Source organism: Plasmodium inui (assembly GCF_000524495.1).
Source record: "Plasmodium inui San Antonio 1 unplaced genomic scaffold supercont1.29, whole genome shotgun sequence".
In the NCBI taxonomy this organism is placed as follows: domain Eukaryota; phylum Apicomplexa; class Aconoidasida; order Haemosporida; family Plasmodiidae; genus Plasmodium; species Plasmodium inui.
Window position 1 is genome coordinate 106,337 of NW_008481863.1, and position 19,496 is coordinate 125,832.

Consider the following 19,496-nt stretch of genomic DNA (forward strand, 5'->3'; position numbering starts at 1 on the left):
AATTTTCTGCTTTACATGAAGCCAATTCAAATGTACCACTGAATTTAGGGCCGTTTTAGCTGTGTGTAGAAGGTCACAGTAGCCTGGCAGTCAAAAGGAAAAATATCATCATCATGATCATCATCTTTTTTTTTTTTTTTTTTCCAAACGGGTACATATAAGCATTATATGCATATGTAACGAGCACCCACATCTGTTTCCCGCATATGCGGAACACTCTGTGTGGTGAATATTGACGAGGCCACTAAAACGTGTGGTTGCATTTTCGTGAAGGATGCAAATTGGATAGGCATATCAATGAAAAAGGTACATTAAAAAAAAAAAAAATATGTAGAAGTAATGAGGAGAATTGCGTCTCGCGAATTTCCTCTCAAAGGCGAGTGTCGTCCGGCATCGCTGACGAGAAAACTTAGAAAAAAAAATGCGTACGTGTAAGTGGGGTTGCAAGAAGGTATACATGTAAATAGGCACAGGTGAAGATACACACGTACGCAGGTGCAGGCGGCATACATACATACACATGAGTAAGATTGTGCCGTAAGCGTGATAGGAAATAAAAAAGCGTGTTATGGGGGAAAAGAGAAAGTAAAAAAAAAAGGGAAGGAATTACTCTTGCTCAAAGGGAGAAGGAACCACTACCCACGCCCAAAGAAGGCAAAAATAATTTTCTATGCACACACTCTTTCACCGTTCACCTGTTCATCGGTTAAAGAACAACATGTAGCCACTCCATCGGGTGATTTTCATTTTAACAACACATGTAGGCGTGATTCGCAATACGAGCAGAAGTCGATTTAAAAAACAGCTGCGTTGTTCTTTTTCCTGTGGAAGGTTAACTTACAGAAAATGAAAAGAGGATATGGCAAAGGGGTAAGTGAACAGAGCAATCGCAAAAAGAGGTTGTAAAGAAAAAATTAAGTGAAACACGTGGGTGAAATAATTTTAAATGAGAAAAGATTTCTTTTCTAATCTCGTTTTATTTTTTTTCATTTCATGTTCTGCTTTGTTTTGTTTTATTTTGTTCTGTTCTGTTTTATTTTGTTTTGTTCTGTTCTGTTTTATTTTGTTTTGTATTTTTTTGTTTTTTTTTCTTTTATTCTTTCAAGTTCCACATTTTTCTATTTGCTCAGGAGATCATAGAAAGCATTCGGGTTGTACGCGTAATGGAATAAATCGCGGAGGGGCCTGCGCCCCTCTCATAACCCTGTTGGGTAGAGGACGCGAAAAGGAGAGGCAAAGGGGGTAGAAAAGAAATGAGAAGAGAGCGACGCGAAGATAAGCGAACGCAGAGAGGCGCAGAAAAATGAAGCAAAACGATTCATGTGGTAAAACAACTGGGTGTGGCACAACATGAAACAGCACCACTGCGCGCGGAGATACAGATCGATCTTCCTCAGGGGAAGAATACCAGCATGTTCAGGCGAAAAAGAAAGAAAAAAAATACAAAGAGATACATATAAACATATATATATATATATTAACCTCGTGTACACACACCGCGCCTTGAGGCCCTCCTCTTGTGGTTTTCGATTCCCACCCCCGCGTGTACGACACCACGAAGCTAAAACAGAACGGTGGCGTGGCGCCCAAACAGAAGATGTAAAAAGGAATACACAACACACGCGTCAAAATGTGGGTGCTTAAGAATGCGACCAAGTGAAAGCAGTGCGAAAAACGTGCCTTCGTGTATGCCCTTATGTTGGAACATCCCCTTTTGGGATGTTCGATACTTGTAGAATGCCACAAAGTTATGTGCCACTTTTTGGGCACTGGAAAGGAGGCGTTTCTATGGATGTGCAAAAATTTCGACGATGTAGGCAGAACATCTACGAGAAAAAAAAAAAACAGTTAACATAGTTCTGATGTGACCCGCGACTGCAGAAGTGAATGATTACATGGATGCGTCACTTTCGTTTTATCTAGACTTGCCACGCGGAGGATGTGCTATGGGTTCTTTTAAGGTTCTCCCCTTGCACATTTTCGTTTGCAGGAATTGCAGTTAAAGATGATTGGCAAATATGACCACATCGCGGAAGGCTCATTTAATTGGATTTATGACCTCCGATTTGTTTCTTCAAAATTGGTATGGCCAATCGGGGGAGATGGCATGCATGGTCATGAGCTTTCAAGTATTGTCATTCGTTGTCATTCGATGTCATGCGTTTTCATCCGTTGCTATGAGCCTCGAATCCCCGAGTCACCTCCGAAATTTGTGACACACGCATGGGGAGGTAAAACACCCACCTGAAGATGTGCCAACGCTCATGTGTGCTTTCGGATCGCTTTTACAAGATGAGTATTCCACAGATGGAGACTCAATCTACGATGGTGAAATACACATGAATTTCCCTATTTTGTGTTTTTTTTTTTTTTTTATTTTAATATCAACCTTTCTTTGGTGCATGTTCGGGGGTGGTCCCAAATATAATGCTTCACTCCACAGGAACGAAGGAAACAATTTGGTAGAAGAGAATACAACGCGTCATACGAAAAAAAAAAAAGAATTCATGTAAATGTGTATACGTTGTATACTCAGGTGTATATTCAGCTTTAATGGGCAAGTGTGCAAGCGCATGCCGTGCACCTTCGTAGAGTCCACCTCCTAATCGCGATGATGCGATTACAACGATGAAGAAGTAGAATTGAATCCCCGCCTGTTGCAACAATTTCTGCGTGACGCATTTTTGAGCATTGTTTGGGCATACGTAAGTGAAATGTACATACGTACGTACTATGTACGCGCAGACGCATGTTCCTTTTTGCTCATCTTTTCCGCCGTGGGAAGCACAAACTGCGCAAATGGGTGTAGGTAAGTGTACCCCTCTTCCAATGGAACGACAAAACGGGTAGTGAAAAATAGTGTAACTTCTCCTCATTGGAAAGATCGTTTTGAAATGTTACTACTACATCCCCATGAGATAATTCTCTTTTTTGCGTTGGGCAAATTCCATTTGTGAGATCTTGCCCCTGTGTTGTTTGCCATAATTGGGAGGGGGAGTCCCCTTAAGGGGATTCTTCCCCCTTGGGTTCTCCTTAGAATGAGTTCCTTCTCCCTTAACTGTGTAGAGGGTTCGCCCGTTTGGGTCCTTCCCTGGGGAAATTTCCAGTCAGGATCGCTCCAAATTAGCATATCGCTTAGAGGTGCTAAGTACGGAGCGTTAAAAATTCCATCTGTCACATGCATGCATGGGTGGATGCAGAAAAGGGCTTCGCTAAGGGTCACTTGGTGACACCCCTGATGCAGCGTTTGGCAACATAGGAAAGGTCTGTTGTGATGGGTCCATTCGGCAATTTTCTCTCCCCTGTCAGTTTGAGTAAAAAAATGAAAATATGCTCAGATTGTACTTGTCAATATCAGCATGCGCGTTTATTCATATTCGCAACTACGTTTGGAGAGTATTCCTTCAAAGTTCTGTCTTACAAGAAGGCTCCCAGGGGCGGAAAAAAAAGGAGCAGTTTCACCAGATGCATGCAGAGAACTTCAGAGGTTGTTTTTCGTCTTCTTGGCATATTGCAAAAAATTTAAAAGGAAATTTCATTCGCGCGTTTTTTGATCCGTCCCCGTTGTTTCTCGTCTTTTCTCATGCATACTTATATTTTATTATCTTTTTTTTATGATATTTTCTGTGATTTTTCTTTTTTTTCTCTTTTCTGTTTAAGCCCCTTCTCTCCCCCGTGGCGTCTTCTGCGTTGTGCGGACATGTATAAGAGGCAAAAGTGCACACGTAGCGAACGTACATACGCAGCTATGAACAGGTGTTTCCCTTGGAAGAGTCATCTGCCGGATGCAACAAGTCTGCATGAAAGAAAAGGAAACATTCTGGTGAAAGTAGAGATGCGCTAAGAGGGAGGATAATTTAGCTAGTTCATCTTTTTTTATTTTTTTTTTTTTTCTTTTTTTTTTTACACCCGATTAGCTGCAGAACAACAAAAAAATGGCTAGTTCACTACGGGTAAGAGTCCTCTTCGCCATTTTGTCTTTCCCATTCGAAGTGAAAAGAGACGTTTTATGTTCCCAGAACAAGAAGGAGGTGACTTTGTGTGTGTCTGAGTTTAACCAAGACAAGGAATGTAATGTAACAGCTGAATTTGGGAAGGAAATAAAAGTGTACTGTCCTATATACTCAGAACAAAATAATAACGGAGAAGTTGTACGCCTGAACGGACATGAAATAGATAACAGCAACACCTGTTTTGATAAAATGAAATCAAATGATGCCTCCAACAGAAATGTAATAAAAAGATTGGAAGAGTATGTCCAAAATTTAATTATACAGACAAATGATAAGGACAATACGCATTATTTCTACGTGCCTCACACCATGACCACTGGATTGTCCCTCTCTTGTAATTGCATTGACAGGTCCAAGAACAAGGCTTACATGTTAAACCTCCAAATAGCCAAAAACGATAAAAAAAATGTTAAGGGTTGTAATTTTTACTATGCGGATGAGAAAGGAGAGCAAAAGGAACATTCCATAGAAAAAAATGTCAATATAAAGTATAAAAAAGTGTGCACTGTGGATGTCCATACGAATGATGTTGTCTCCTTTAGGTGCCAAGCTCACAACAGGTACAGCAACGTCATTGTTAATCCTTCCCTTTGCTTTAACGAAGTTTCAAATGAGAATAATCAGAAGGTGCAAATTTCTGGGGTACTTAGTGGAGCTAAGGTTATACCCAGACTAAGCACGTACGTCCATGATTCTATGAGGCCCAGATTTTTGTCTTACCTTGTGGCTCCCCCTCAAATAAACGAGGCCCTAAAGGTGAAATGCAGCTGCTCCATTACAGACAATGTGCTGGACATCTCCTACATAGGAACCCTCTGGTTGAATTTTATAAAAACGGATAAGCTTCACCCCGTCAAGGAGGAAGCTGATGCCGAAAATAAAAACCCGTGGAGGAACAGCATAAATGAAAGCGAGGCGGAGAACGGCGAGAACAGAAACAATTTGGCACCGCGGGAGGATGAGAAGGACGCCATGTCCTCTTCCGTGCTGATTGGGCTCTCGACCGTGTTGCTCCTCTGTTTGTTTTAGGTGTGGGGGTGAAGTGGTGAAGTTAAGAAGCACTGAAATGGGGAAGTTAAGAATCAGTAAGGTGTCAAAGTTAAGACCCGGAGAAATGATGAATCGAACCGAGTACACCCAATCGCGAAGAACTTCCTTATCCATCCGCATCCGATCCTTTGCCACGTTCGCGCCATCCATGGAGTAGGGAGCAGAAAATGTACCACTTCGTCCCTTTTTATGATCTCAAATTTGTCATTTTATCGAGTCACTTTAAGTGTATTGCCTTTTTTGGAGGCTGGCTTTCACTTGCATTTTCTCATTACCCAATTTTGCAACCATTTGAACTTCCCAACGGTGCAGTTGTTGGTGTCTTCGCTAGTTGCTGCTATCTTCGCTGACTGTTCCGCGACATTGCAGTGCAAGGAGGTGGAGAGAAGCCAAGTTGCCTCTCCCAGCAGGCTGACTTGCACATCTGGTACGCATAAATTTGTTTTTCCTTTCCTTTCCTTTGTGTTGGGACAAAGAGTGAAGGGATTTCCCATTCGCCATGTTCAACCGGGCAGGTTGCCCCATCTCTTTTTGTATTTCACTCACTCTGAAATGGGCAAAAGAAGTGGGGAATGATGTAGCCATCATGCAGGTACCTCTGTACAGTAGGCAAAAAGGGGATTAATTCGTTTAACCTCATGTTGGACGGAAATTTAGCAGAAGGGAGAAAAAAAAAAATAAAGAAAAAATTTTCACTTAAATTTCCTGCCAGAGGGGGGCAACATCTGCTCTTTCCTTTCGCCCTTCTCATTTCTGCTTTTTTTTTTGGGGTGGAAATTTTATTTGCTGCATGCAAGGGGTCAAAAAAGTGGGCAAGAGAATGGACAACAAAATGGTCCCCAATGCAGTGAAAAGACAGCCCCCTCTCATCATTAACCAAAACATACTGCAATTGTATAGAGACTTCATTCGAAGCAAAAAAGAAAAAAGAAAAGAAGAAAAACTCTATATGTGCTTTTCGTCTCCTGACGCGGCACGCGCTCTCCTTTTCCCCTCTCCAAAGGTCAGTTGCGTTATCAGATGAGTTTCTCAAATTTTGTCAACAACAATGCCTTCGGCAGATGTGCAAAATTCGCTGCATGTGCACACATTGTCATCATTTTCGATCGCAGATTTTATTGCGTTCTGGAATGAAAACACGAGCGGTGGACATTTGTACTTCGAGACAGGGATTCTTTTTTTTTCGAAGTTGATTGCCCTTATGATTGAAACATTTGGATGACTTGGTTTTTGTGAGTCACCCACAGAATTAAGGAAGGAACCATGCAGACTCGGCGCAGCCGTTTGTCACGTGGTGCCGCTTTTGTGACAGGCTTGGCTCAGGAGTTTTCCACGTCGTCCTCTTTTCTGGCAAACTTGGAGCAGCCTTTTGTGAAATAACCCACCTTTTTTTTTACGACAGACTTGTCCTACTTACCCGATTTACTGCGCAGTAGTTTTTTGTCCCATTTTTTTGCTTCCCCCTTTTTGCCTCCTCTTTTTTTCCCATTTTTGAGATTCCCCCCCTTGGTTTGCCGTGTCAAGGAGGGTTTCCCTACCAACTAGGCCTCACCGCGTCGCCTCAAACCGGGCAAGGCATGAGGCTGATTCTGCTGGGCTGCTTAGCGGCCTGCTTCATCGCTAAATGGGCAGCTGTGTGCAAGAAGATAAACGACTTGATCAGCATCGGACACCTGAAGTTGTGCGAAATAGATACGAAGACAGACGATGCCCAAGAGTGTGTCATGGAGAATGAGTTCGGGAAGGCATTTATATTTATCTGCAACTCAAGTGAATATAATGATTACAAATCAAGTATAATCCCAGCAATGTGTGCCCATAAGACCTTCATAAATCAAAGTGATCCCAGTGAATCCTCCGCAGATAGTGTTACCTACGAATTGTTTCAAAATTTAATGGGTACTAACGACTCCACTTTTCAAGGGTACTTCCTATTTTTTAGCACCCCCTATTCGAACAAAGACATAGATCTGAGTTGCTTATGTTACGGAGGGATGCAAGAAAAAATTAAACATGTGATGAAATTGGTGTTTAAAAAAACGAAGAAAAAAATAAAAGGTTGTGATTTTGGCTATAATATCTTATCAAGAAGAGACTTAACAAATAACATTAACTTGAATAAAAATGCTGCTTGTGTGATTCATGCTTACCCAGGGGATGTAATCGGAATTAATTGTTACAAGAAGGAGAGTAACGATTCGTACAATGAAAACTTAGAACTAGTGCCCAACAACTGCTTCCATAGTGTTCACTATGGAAATGATATCATTTTGTCTACGAACAATTTGATCCCGAAATCGAGAGTCATTCCAGATTCAACAGCAGATGTGAAATTATCCCAAATGCATTCCTACATGTCTTATATGATCCTACCCCAAGACATGACCCTGACAGGGAAAATCAGCTGCTACTGCAAACGGGGGGAACATGTGGGATCCATGTTCATTTATTTGAAGACTATAAATAATTTGCTATTTGACTTCAACAATGGGATCGATCGAATTATCCAAGGAGGAAATTTCGATGAAGATTCAGGTGAGGAGTGGGATGGACGAGGAAAAAACGCGGGGGAACAGTCCAACCAGGGGAAAAGCCAAAGTGAAGTCAACAAAGATGGGAAGCAAGAAAAGGACAGGGAGGAATATATTCACAATCATTATAATAATACGAATAGTATTTATTACAACTCGGGGATGAGCCATCCCAGTAGGGGACACGACCATCAAAGACACAGTCGCCACCGAAACGAGGGAAAAGAATCGACTGTAAGCGAATGGCGTATAAGCGAATGGACCAACGGAAGGAGCACTTACAGCTATAGTAGTGATAAAAACATTAGCCGTGAACATTTTGGAGACAACTCATTTGACGAAAACAATTACGATGCTTATGACATGGGCATGAGTGACGGATTCAGTAAGGGCACGCAACGACGGAAGAGGAGGACCTTTTGGCAAAACCTCTTTGGGTTGTCTTCTTCTTCCCAGTTTTCCTCCTTTAATTCGTTGATACTTTCCTTTTTGGCGCTCATCTACGCGTGTTATTCGTCCCTGTAGGGAGCACCTCGTGTGCACGTACATATATATATATGTGTGTGTACGCTCCATGCGCGATGCTGCAGGCGGTTTTGCCTCACTATTTTTCTTCCCTTTTGCCACCCTTCTGATACACCTTTTAGTTTTTCCTGCCTTTTTCTTCTCTTCCTCCATTCCTCGCTTTAACGCGTTCTACAGTTTAACGCGCTGCTGTGCGCGCATTTGGCTCTTCATTCATGCCTTTCACCGGTGCTGCCTTCCCGACGCGCAGGTAGCACATCTGTACACAACGCGGGATGTGCCGCTCGGGGGCATATACACCCCCCCACCTCTGCAAGTAACCGTGCTGCTTCCTTGTGGGGGCAAAACGAACTTGTGCCAACAAGAAAAAAAAAAAAAAAAAAACCAACGTGATAACTTCCTCCACTGCATATTTAAATTTTTAATAAAATTAATGCTTCTTTTTTGTTCTACCAAGGAACTACGTGCGCAAAATGCTCATTCGACTATAATGTAAGCCATCTTCCGGGCGTCTTTTTGGAAACTGTTCTTGGGTTTCTCATTTTACCCACTGATTGAAACCTGGAAAAATTAAACCAGCACAGGAACACCGTTCGGGGAAGGATTAAACGTAGTTATTAACAAACTAGCCAAAATGGGAAATTTTTTATTTGCAAAGGGAAAAAATGTTAATAAAATGTATGAACGGGTCAGTTTTTTTTTTTTTTTTTTAAAGAAATGTATGTACTGTTCATAATTTAGCACGAGCTTAGTAGAAGCGCTTCTTAACTGGGAATGACAAAAAAAAAAAAAAAAAAAAAATGGAAAAAATGCAAAAATAAGAGAAAATTATTCTGGGGAGAGAGAAGAAAAATTTTTAATAGAGACCGTAATGGGGCATGTGTTAAAAGAATTGCAAAGAAATATATTCCAATCATTTTACTGCTAAAAGGTGAGGAATCATTTTCGTATGTTCACTCCGCATCATGTTTGAAAAATGTACTTGTCTTAAGCAGATAAAACGTAGCAGGAAGAAAACACGCAACAGAGAGGACTAAAGAATGATCAGGAAAAATCATCGTGTATGGGAAGACATAAATTGAAATGATGAGGCATCTGCAAACTCTGAGCTAGTTACACAACTGAGATTAAATCTATACATGTGCATGGTTGCATGCTTTAAAAAAATAATAAGAGAAAATTGCGCCTTTGCAAAATTATGTCCAGTTTTACGAAACATTTAACTTGCAAATGGTTCCCTTTGGAAATATAATTGAGGAAAGAAAAATTGAAACTTCTGAATACGCGATTTTAACTGAAATGTGTGTACTTTTATAAAATTTGCAGCGCTTACGGTTTGGGCAAATCGAATAAGCTGCGCAAAATGTGCAAATATTTACTCCAATTTATTTGTGAGAAAAGTTGGCTTAGCTTAACTGATTTTCTGACTGCCAATGTTAGTGCCTCTTTCCCGCGCGCCTTTTTGGTTAACCGTTCCGCATCGGCGGGAGGGTTGGGCGGAAGGCGAGGAAAGGGTAAATCTGTACATGCGGAAAGGGGTGAGAGAACAAATGAACAAGTGTCCAGTCGGTATCAGCCCATTTTCCGACGTGATAGTTGTCCGCGGCTCCAGATTGTCGCCCCCACATGCCGGCATCGTTAAGCAGGCTAATAACCTGCCTCATTGAACATGCACATTTGTGTACGTCGCGGTTACCTTTTTGACCCATCGAAATAGCCACTCGCAGGGATATACATTTTTTGATCTTCCCCAGCAGCAGCCCTTGTCACGTTGACATGCTGCACTCGTTGACATGTTGACATGTTCGACTCGTTCGACTCGTTTGATGCGTTTTCCCCCATTTGAACCAGCCAAAAAATATAGAACCAATTTTTGCACACAGAAAGGTGTCTGCTACGAGTTAACAAAGCTGCACAACTGACGGTAGGGAAAATGAGCACATGCCTCCCAGTAGTGTCGAATATTTTCGTCTTCATTCTGTTATATTATTTTTTTTCCTTTTTTATATTTTTTTCGATTTTTTTTTTCAAGATGAGAAAAGTGTTTTACTCTCTGCTGGTTAGTATATGTATATGCCTGTGTGTGTATTCCCCAGTATATGGGCTATATTTTAAAGAAATCGAATTAGGGAATTATTACATTTGTAACTTAGATGACTACCCGAAGGAGTCCTGTGTGGTGGACTACGATCCGAACAAAATAATCAAGCTTTTGTGCCCGATTGTACATACTGAGGGGGAACACATGAACACGTACAATTCGAGCTACTGCTTCCGATATAAGGGGATAAAAGACCGGCTCATAATTAGCAATAATGAAGAACCCATATATAGAACCCTGCCGGGGATTATACTGGAAAACCAGATTCTCTACGACAGGTACAATTTGGGCATCTACACTATGCCGTTCAAATTGAAGGAAGACATGAGTATTGTCTGCGTCTGCGACACGAAGAAAGAGTACAAAGGAATAACACCTTATATAAAAATAAATATTAAAAAGTCGAACAATATTCTTGGTGAAGATTCGGCGGATGAACACATAAAGGGGTGTGACTTTGGTAATAATCAAGGGGAACATCAATTCTTAACTAGCCCGCAGTCACATGAAGAGAAACCGATGTGTGAGATTCAAGCCAATCCCGGAGACATAGTTGGGATTAACTGCATAAATTCCAATAAGGAGGACCTCCAAAATTACGACGTCAGGTTGGAACCTTCCAACTGCTTTACGACGGTGTCTTTTTCTTTGAATTCTATCCGTTTTGTAAAGGTGAACATAAATAATATTCTCCCCGAGGCGAAGTACTACCCCGAATCCTCCGCCTTCCCCAAGGATCCCAATTTTAAAAAATTCTCGACCACGTCTTACTTGTGGATCCCCGCTCACGTGCCTCAGGAATTTCTTTTCTTCTGCTCTTGTCGATATGGGAAGTCCAGGGGAACTGCGATATACCACGTCAGCAGAAGCGTCGCAGAGGTGTGAGCGCTTTTGAGAAGTGTTACCTGGTGTGCGTGGGTAGAAGTAGCCGCTGACCCCACTTCACAATTAACATGTTCTTTCCCAAAAGATGGCACCCTCGAACCGACTTATTAACCGAAGCTATAAAGGGGAAGACGATCCTTACATCACTTCATTTTGTTCTATTTTGCGTTATTTTGTCATATTTTATTTTTTTTTTCTTTCGCCTCCCCCCCGCCCGTATTTATGCACCATTCCCCTCGTTTGTGGTTCACTTTTTTGTCCCTGATAATTCGTGACTGAATATCATTTATGTTACACCCTCTTCACATATGGCTAGCGGTTTACGCGTTTTAATTAAGGCACTTATTGTGAACTTATCCCCACAGCTCTCTCCCCCGCTTTTTATTTGTCTTCTATTCTATTTTATTTCGTTCTATTTTATTTTGTTCCATCTTATTTTGTTCCATTTTATTCTGTTCTATTTTATTTTATTCTATTCCTCCCTTCATTTGACCTTCTTTAAATTTAAGACAGAGTAAAGGTGTGAAATTTTTTTCAAGGTGCGAAGAAGAGCGCATTTAGTTAGGTGTGTCTCCAGTCCAGTTTGTTGCCACTGAGCCACTGAGGCAATTGCACTTTTGCGAGAAATGGAGAAGCGGATGTGGGCAGTCGCGGTAAGTCCGTATGCATATTTGCTTCTGCACAGGCACCTGTGTTTTTTTCGAATGTCCTTTTTTTTCTTTTTTTCCTTATTTTTTTTTTCTTACGCGCACTGAGCAGCTGTCTTGTTATTTGTTTCGAGAAGGAGACATTTCTGCATTGCACCGGTTCGCCAACTGGAAAGGGAGTTATCCCTTCTGGGAGTGGTTTAAGGGGGACCCCCGGGGAAGAAACACCATCATCAAATACTCTCGTAGGGATGTCCGCATGTGCAGACAAGAATAAAGGATTTTCTTCTACGTGAAGAACTGAGTGACAGATGACACACATGGTGCGACAGCGGGCCTGGAAGTTTCCCCGAGGCTGTGTCAACCTGTTTGCCTTTACAAAGTGGACGTTATAAATCAGGAAGGGTGCATAAAACAATCATATCACAATGTGGTTCGATCAGTCCTTTTTTCTCTCTTTCTCTTTCTCTCTCGACATTTCTGCATTACTGCCTGTTGTTATGTCTTAGTCAATTAGTGTTCCGCACCTCTCGGCCCCGTTTTTTTATTTTTTAATTCTTTTCTCTGTATATGATTCATCAACTCAAGTAGGTGTCCATACGCCGATCCTACGAGGGAGCTCCTCAATAGGTGCATACGTATGGCACGGGTTTATTTAGTATTCCCTTTCTTGGATACCCCCCGCCCCTTTGAGTAATGTTCGATACAGCGCAAGGAGTGAGTTTGAAAATAAAAGCAGCAGAAGGGAAGAAAAACAAAGCAGGGAGAAGGAGCGAAAAGAAAAACGGAGAAAAAAACGAAAACGAAGAGGGAAGCAGAAGCGAAACAAAAATGAAAAAAACAGTGTCCCCTTTTTCTACACAACTGTATTATACCCACATGACGACTTCCATCTTCAGAAAAATTAAAAAAAAAAAAAGAAAAAAGAAAAATACCCAGTTGCAATGTAAATTTGTGTACGTATTATATTTTTTTCCCTCTTTTGGGGCGGGCTGAAAAGATAAAGGGAAAAGAAAAAAAAAATGAAGCATAATATAATATTACCTGTACAAGGGCGTATACAGAAAAATATGCACGTACGGACGTATGTTTGTATCTAGGTAAGGGTAATCCCCAAATGAGAAGAACTTCTTTCCCCCCTTTCCATTTGTTCATAAATATGCCTGAAAGAATTTAGGCGCAGCACGTTTTTAAACGCATATGAACGAGGCGGCAAAAGAGAGCTAGCCAACAGAGAGAATAAACGATAGAGCAACCCTCCCCTCAGAGGAAGGCCGCCCACATTGAAAAGGAAAAAACGATGCTTTTTTCTCCTACGCCCCCGGAGGAGATCATTTGGACATCCATAGTGGTACATGCCTAGGACGTACACGCGAACACTTGCGCGCATACGTACGAGGGTGTTGACCTGTGGGCGGGCTTACCTTCAGACGGGCTGACCTGCTGATGTACCTATGTCCACCTGCGTGTTAACGAACCGCTTCGTTCCCGCGAATGCATCTTTGCAGTCCGCGTTGGCGCTAACTCATCGATCTTTTAAACACCCATCTAACGTCAACGCCGCAAAGGGGGCTGACGAGTCCTGCCGACAAGCATGAGCACGATGGTAAGCGAAGTGGAGAAGGGGCATAACGGAGTAGCAGCGGCGTGGCTAACTGGTGAAGCGCACAAAGGCGCATCCGAACCGAAGACAGCATCTGTCCAAACAACTTCAGAAGCCTTGCGCGCATGCCAGAATCAATCACCCAGTCAAATTTGTGTTCCCTCTCCTTTTGCAGAAAATAAATTCACCCGAGTCGAAGGAGGGAAATTCGGAAACGAAGAGTTCGAAGAAGTAGGGGAGAAAGAAAACAGAAAAAAAAAAGAAAATGATCTAAAAGGAAAGGGGGAAAGACCCTCCAAAGATGGAAGTTCTCTTTATCGAATGTCACATTGAACCATCTGCTTCTCGAAGATGCTTCTACATGGTGTGACCGAAGGACTTGGCATTATATGTACACTGCTATGGCGCTCATTGCATGTTCACGCGGCTGTTTCTGCTCCCTGGAGGCTACGCTCCTGTTCTGCTGCTGTTCTGCTTCCCCACTGCTTTGGTGCAAACGAACGTCCATCTCCACACTCCTTCTGACGTTCCCCTCGTAGGCGAAACATCGAAAAAATCATCTCCCCCACTAAAGTTATAACTCAAAAAAGGAAAAGAAAAGGACAAAATAGAATTACCGACCAAGTGCAGGGCCTCTCGGGAAAAGAGACAACCTTTCCCACTCTCTCGCTGGACCCAACCAATGCAAAACGAAAAATAGTTTTTCTCATCTGTTGGTGCTGTGCTGTTCATTTTTATGTTCATGTTTATTTTATTTTTATTTTTTTATTTTATTTCTTTTTTGCCTCGACCCTTTTCAGATTGCTAAAACGGATTTTGATGCGTCCGAAGTTAATGACGCCAATGATATAGGTGAGCATCAAGGGTGGGGAAAACAACAATGTCTACATAAGGGGGTGGGGGCTAAATGCCCCGGTGTTGGAGGCCCGTCATTTGTTCTTGCATTCCATATCGGAACTTCCTCTCCTCACCGCAGGTAAACCCCAAGTGGAGTTAGGACAAAATGAAAGTTGCAAAAAAGTACAGGAAGAAGCAAGTGAGAGCTTCTCAAATGATCTGTACGGTGAGGAACATGTAATGATGGAACAAGGAGAGGCGGAGAACGATGTTCTATTGGATGGTGACGTTCGAGGGGAAGGTCCCTGCACAGTGGATTCCCAAAAATGCAGCGTCAAAAAGAAAGAGAAAGACAAAAGTGCCAGAAATAACTTCGCTGAGGAGACGAAAAAAACGATTAAAAAGGAGAGGAAGAAAGTAGAAAAGAGCAATAAAAAAAAGAAGAAACATATCGAGAAGGGCAAAAATGACGAACTAAGGGAGTTTGCCATGAAACTGGCAGATATCGAGGAGGAAGAAGAAGAAGCAGAGAAAGAAGCGGAGGAAGAAGAGATGGAAGATGATAAGGAGGGAGAAGAACAAGCGGAAGAAGAATCAAGAGAAAAACCGCTAGACGATGTGTCAGACGATGTGTCAGACGATGTGTCAGACGATGTGTCAGACGATGTGTCAGACGATGCGTCAGACGAAGTGTCAGACAAAGCATCGAACGAAGCTTCCGAAGAGGAGGCGAATGGAGAAGAAGAAGAGCAAACGGACGAAGAGGGGAAAGATAAGGAGGGGGAATCGCTGAAAGGGGCAGCCATTGAAAGGGCCAAAGAGGGAGACGACGGGGATGACGCAGATGGTGGTGACGCGGCCGATGATGACGCATCTGATGGTGACGACGATGAAGAAGAAGAAAAAGAAGAACAAGTGAAAGGAAACGAGGTGGTCACAAACGAAAAGGACGACGAAGAATCAGAAAAGGAGGAGGAGAGTCAAACGAGCAAGGAGAAGTTTGATGAGGAGGATGCAACTCCGCGGAAGGGCAGTGACGATGAAGAGAGAGGGAGCGCGAATGAAGAAAATGCAACATATGAAGACGACCTAGGGGAGAACGGAATGAACAAGAGTAGCTTGAACAAAAATCAGAAGAGGTTAGCTAGGGAGAGGCCTCTGCCATAGAGAGGAGAGAAAAAAATGAAAAAACGACTCTGCAGGTGTTCATGTGTTGCTGTGTTCATATATGAGTGTGTGTCCATGTGTGGCTGTGTTCATATATGAGTGTGTTTCCATGTGCACATGCTTACATATACACATTTATGCTCACAGAAGCCAGGCTTTTTTGTGCAATCACCAATGAGCATTTTTATCTACCCCTCTTCACAGCGACAACGAAAGTGCGGGCAGCGAATGCAGCGATATTAAGAAGAACGATCGTCTGTTTGCATCCATGGTAATGAAAAGAAACAGTTGCGTGTGTGTATGGGAGTGGGGGGAGTACCCCCTCGAGCGTAGCCCCCTTTGGTTGCTTCGCGTCATGGGACACGATTCCCCCCCTTTTGAGCTCCCCACCTGCTTTCTCCAAATGTTTCCTCCACATTTTTCCTCCACGTGCTTCCTCCCCCCCCTCCACTGCCCCCCTTTGCAGAATGACTACAACTCTCCCAGCAAGCTCTTCAGCGAGCACGTGGGGAAGCTGAACATTTTTGGAGGCGTAAACATCGACATTGAGAAGTTGAGGCAGCGACTGAACAAAAACAAGAGCGTCGTGGAGGAGAAGAAGGAAGTGAAGATCTCGGAGACAGAGAATCCCTTCGGTAAATCACCTCTTAGCAGTGTCCACATGTGTATCTGCTCATATAGGGTTAATTAAGTGACACTGATTTATGTATTAGACACTTCACGTATGTATTCTTTCTCCTTCCATGCTTCTCTCCCCCCTCGCAGAGAATGAGGAAGTGCTTTACTCCGAAAGCAGCATTAAGATAAGCAAGTTCATAAAGAAGAATGAAAAATATGACTGGTCAGGATACCTGCCAGTGAAGATTCAGATCATGAAGAATGTAGAGAATAACAAGTTCCGAATTCTTTGTTTTCAAAAAGGGAGTGGCAGACTCTTTTTAAATACAGACATATTCGAGGGCTTCAAAATAATTCCCTCCAAGAGCACCTCTGCTTTGTTTAGTGGGAGAGACATATGTAAGGGCTGGGTGGCTTAGCTGATATGGGCGGTGACCCCAACGGTGCACTTCCCCAACTGCATATAGGTTGTGTGAGCGCGGCTATATATATACGTATATATATATTTCTTTTCTTTCTTTTTGCACAACTGAGGGAACTCCATTTATTTCTGTTTCTTCTACTTTGCACCCCCTCCCGCAGGTGATGAGAAGAAGCTGAACCAGTACATTGTTACCTTCATGAGCAACACGTCTAGGGATGAATTCATCAAGCAGATAAAGAACATCACGAGCGGGTGAAGCGGCCGTCATGAGGCGAACCCCTTATGTGTAGGTACGCCCAAAATGTATGTTTGTATGGGTATCCGCCCACGTCTGCATGTATGTAGGAATATGTGCATGTAGATTCCCCGCCCGCGGTGCGCACCCTGTCTTTTTACCCCCCATTATTTTTTCTTGTAAAAAAACGTTCTGTGTGTTTGGTTCTTCGTTTGGATAGCGGCGTCGGAGTGGGGAAGAAGCAGGGCACCTGTACCAGCATGCGTATGAATATGTGTATCTGCACATGCGCAATCGAAATGGGTTGGTTTGTTCGCCCCCTTATGGGCATCTCCACAGAAGGGTGATCTAGTTTTAAAGTTCTTTTTTTTTTTTTTTTCAATTTTAAGGGTTTCTTCGTATAAATGTGCCGGGCGCAAGTGCACGGCGCTGGACCCCTTCTCAGGGGTGTTACTCTTGTGTGCTCCGCATGTGTGTCGCGCTGCTCATATGCATGTTGTTGCGTGTCCCACCTTTTATTCATTTGAACTTTCTCCCTTTTTTGTGACTTCATTTTAAAGCCCCTTTTTGAAACCTTCTTTTAAAGTGGGCAATTCTGGGTTCACCGTAGGAGAATACCTCCGAAATAGGATGAGCCAATGGAGGTTCCAGGTCTAGCGGCATGGCAGCACAGTGGCGTAGTGGCCGCGCAGAAGAGGACTCGACCATTGCGGGGAGCGCAGCTTAAGTAGGAAAAACGCTGCAAAGGACAGCGGCAATTTGGTCAAAAAGGGTGTCGTTTTTTTTTTTTTTTCTTTTTTTTTCCAAATGGAATGAATGATCACCGCCATTTGTATAGTCTACATGGTAAGGCGCGCGTAACGTTGGTGTAAGGTTTTTCTTTCGTCCCCTTTTGAGCGATTTATCACCTGGTGTTCTATCCCCCCGTGACTGATGCCAGTGGAAGGGAATTTCTCCTCCCCATTTGATTAAAGAAGATTATTATATATACAATGTTGAGAGCATGCGGAGTCATGAGACGAATGGGCACCACCGGGGGGGGATATTTCCGCGGAGCTCAGGGGAAGTCCCTCTTCAATGATGAATCTCTGAAAAAGGCATTCGAAAGGGTATCCATCGGATCGCCCACACCGTTGTCAGCATCGCTGCCGTCGTCGCCATCGCCGTCATCATCTGTGTCCCCCCCGAGGGCAAAAATAAACAGCGTTCTAAACTTTCTGCTGAGCTCCAAGATGCTGCATGCCAAATGGTCCAAGTTAGAAATAATTGACGAACTATACAAACGGAAAGTTGACAAGAAGCTTTCATTTCATTTGCATGTTTTGTATGGGTTGGGTTCCAAGGGGTTACACTTGAGGAGGAAAGGCATCATATCGCCGGTGCTGTTTCAACCCTTGCTGGATTACAGCCAGTTTGTTTACATTGTCCAGGTATGCCTTGCAAAGAGGAGGCGAGTATCCTACGTGATCAGTCACACTTGGGTGTGAGTTTCAGTATGGGTGTGTGAGCGTCCCTTCTTCCCCTTAGAGAGACTTCCCCCCAGCGATGGCTTTAAAGTGGACGGCCTTATGAGCAACACACATTAGTATTTTTCCGTACCTTTTTCTTCTCCCCCACATGCTCATAGATCATGAAAATTGCAGACAGGGAGAGGCTAGCTGGAACGCAGGAGCAAGCCGACTTCGTTCGGAGCTTTTTCAGAGAGTAGGGGTGCGTGAAGAAGGAGCATTTCTCTATGTTGCCGTCATTTTGTCACTTTGTGATTTTTTTTTATTTTATTTTTTTTTTTAATGGAACCTTTTGCTGTAATGCATTACCCCCCCGTGAGGGTCCTAAAAGGAAAACCCTTTTTTAGAAGTTCGAATTAGTGTGCAAAGTTGAGCATACTGTGTGGCACAACCGATCGGGTGGTGATGCTTCCTTGTAGAGGTGCCGTTCCTGTAGATGCCCGTATGAGTAACGCTGAGACTACCTTTTATGTTAACCCGTGTTCACGTCACCTTTTTTAAAGTTGCCCATCCCTTAGTTTGCCATGTAGGCGCATGGAAATGGTGGAGAACCAACCCGCAAGGTGGGTGGCAGAACGGGGAAGAATTGGCAACAGGGGGAATGCGCCGCAGTTGCAAAGGGGAAAGGGTCATCATGTAACCCGAGCTCTTGCGCGAAATCCGTCTCGTCCGTCTGTTCTTCATCATCTGGTTACTCCTCATCTGGTTCCTCGCCATCCGGTGCCTCCTCATCCGATTCCTCCCCTTTTAACTAAATGGATGACAACATTCCCGCATGCACGCATTTAAATTGTGCAGATATATTCCCTTTTGCTCTTTGGGTGGAAAATTGAGAGGAATTTGCTAAGACGCTTGTGTTACCCACAGCAGTTTTTTTTTTTTTTTGAATTCAGAAATTATACCTCATGACCCTATCGCTCTATGCGTTCCCCAACTTTTTGTAGCCTTCCTGTGCCATTGGTGCAATGCTCATTTATGAAGTCCACAAAAGAAAAAAAAAGAAAAGATCAGCAATGGGAAAATGCGCGAGCACGCAGGAGGCACAGTCTGCATTGATTTTATTTAGTTTTATTTGCACTTCCCGTTTTCTTTGTCCCTACTGCACAACGCATTAGACGTTTTACTGAATGTTGCGGAAGTACACATATATGCCCCTTGGCGCACTAGTGGATTTATGTGAGAAGGCGTTCTTGTGACGAAAGCGATTGACCAGGGTGATTAACCTGGTGCCTCGTTACACCTTAGAACTGCTCTGCCCACTTGGCTGTAACAGTACCTTGTTGTAATCCTGCTCCTTCCCAAGAAAAAAGCATCACTTGGAAAAATTTTTTTTTCTTTTTTTTTTTTCTGTC

General features: G+C 43.0%; 5 protein-coding genes across 5 annotated transcripts; all 5 read left to right on the top strand.

The window, feature by feature from the left end:
* Positions 1 to 3,935: 3,935 nt before the first annotated feature.
* On the top strand, positions 3,936 to 5,042 carry C922_04778 (hypothetical protein; the record flags this gene model as incomplete). The annotated part of the gene is made up of 1 exon (XM_008820357.1): positions 3,936 to 5,042. The coding sequence occupies one exon, from the start codon at positions 3,936 to 3,938 to the stop codon at positions 5,040 to 5,042; it is 1,107 nt and encodes a 368-aa protein (XP_008818579.1).
* Positions 5,043 to 6,640: 1,598 nt separating this feature from the next.
* On the top strand, positions 6,641 to 8,119 carry C922_04779 (hypothetical protein; the record flags this gene model as incomplete). Its single annotated transcript, XM_008820358.1, has 1 exon — positions 6,641 to 8,119. One exon carries the CDS (start codon positions 6,641 to 6,643, stop codon positions 8,117 to 8,119), a length of 1,479 nt encoding a protein of 492 aa, XP_008818580.1.
* Positions 8,120 to 10,151: 2,032 nt separating this feature from the next.
* C922_04780 (hypothetical protein) lies at positions 10,152 to 11,105 on the top strand (the record flags this gene model as incomplete). Its single annotated transcript, XM_008820359.1, has 1 exon — positions 10,152 to 11,105. The coding sequence occupies one exon, from the start codon at positions 10,152 to 10,154 to the stop codon at positions 11,103 to 11,105; it is 954 nt and encodes a 317-aa protein (XP_008818581.1).
* A 2,250-nt stretch (positions 11,106 to 13,355) lies between these two features.
* On the top strand, positions 13,356 to 16,657 carry C922_04781 (hypothetical protein; the record flags this gene model as incomplete). Its single annotated transcript, XM_008820360.1, has 9 exons — positions 13,356 to 13,358; positions 13,531 to 13,586; positions 13,895 to 14,054; positions 14,156 to 14,207; positions 14,332 to 15,331; positions 15,564 to 15,630; positions 15,826 to 15,994; positions 16,125 to 16,376; positions 16,560 to 16,657. 9 exons carry the CDS (start codon positions 13,356 to 13,358, stop codon positions 16,655 to 16,657), a joined length of 1,857 nt encoding a protein of 618 aa, XP_008818582.1.
* Positions 16,658 to 17,628: 971 nt separating this feature from the next.
* C922_04782 (hypothetical protein) lies at positions 17,629 to 18,344 on the top strand (the record flags this gene model as incomplete). Its single annotated transcript, XM_008820361.1, has 2 exons — positions 17,629 to 18,066; positions 18,264 to 18,344. The coding sequence occupies 2 exons, from the start codon at positions 17,629 to 17,631 to the stop codon at positions 18,342 to 18,344; spliced, it is 519 nt and encodes a 172-aa protein (XP_008818583.1).
* Positions 18,345 to 19,496: the final 1,152 nt, after the last annotated feature.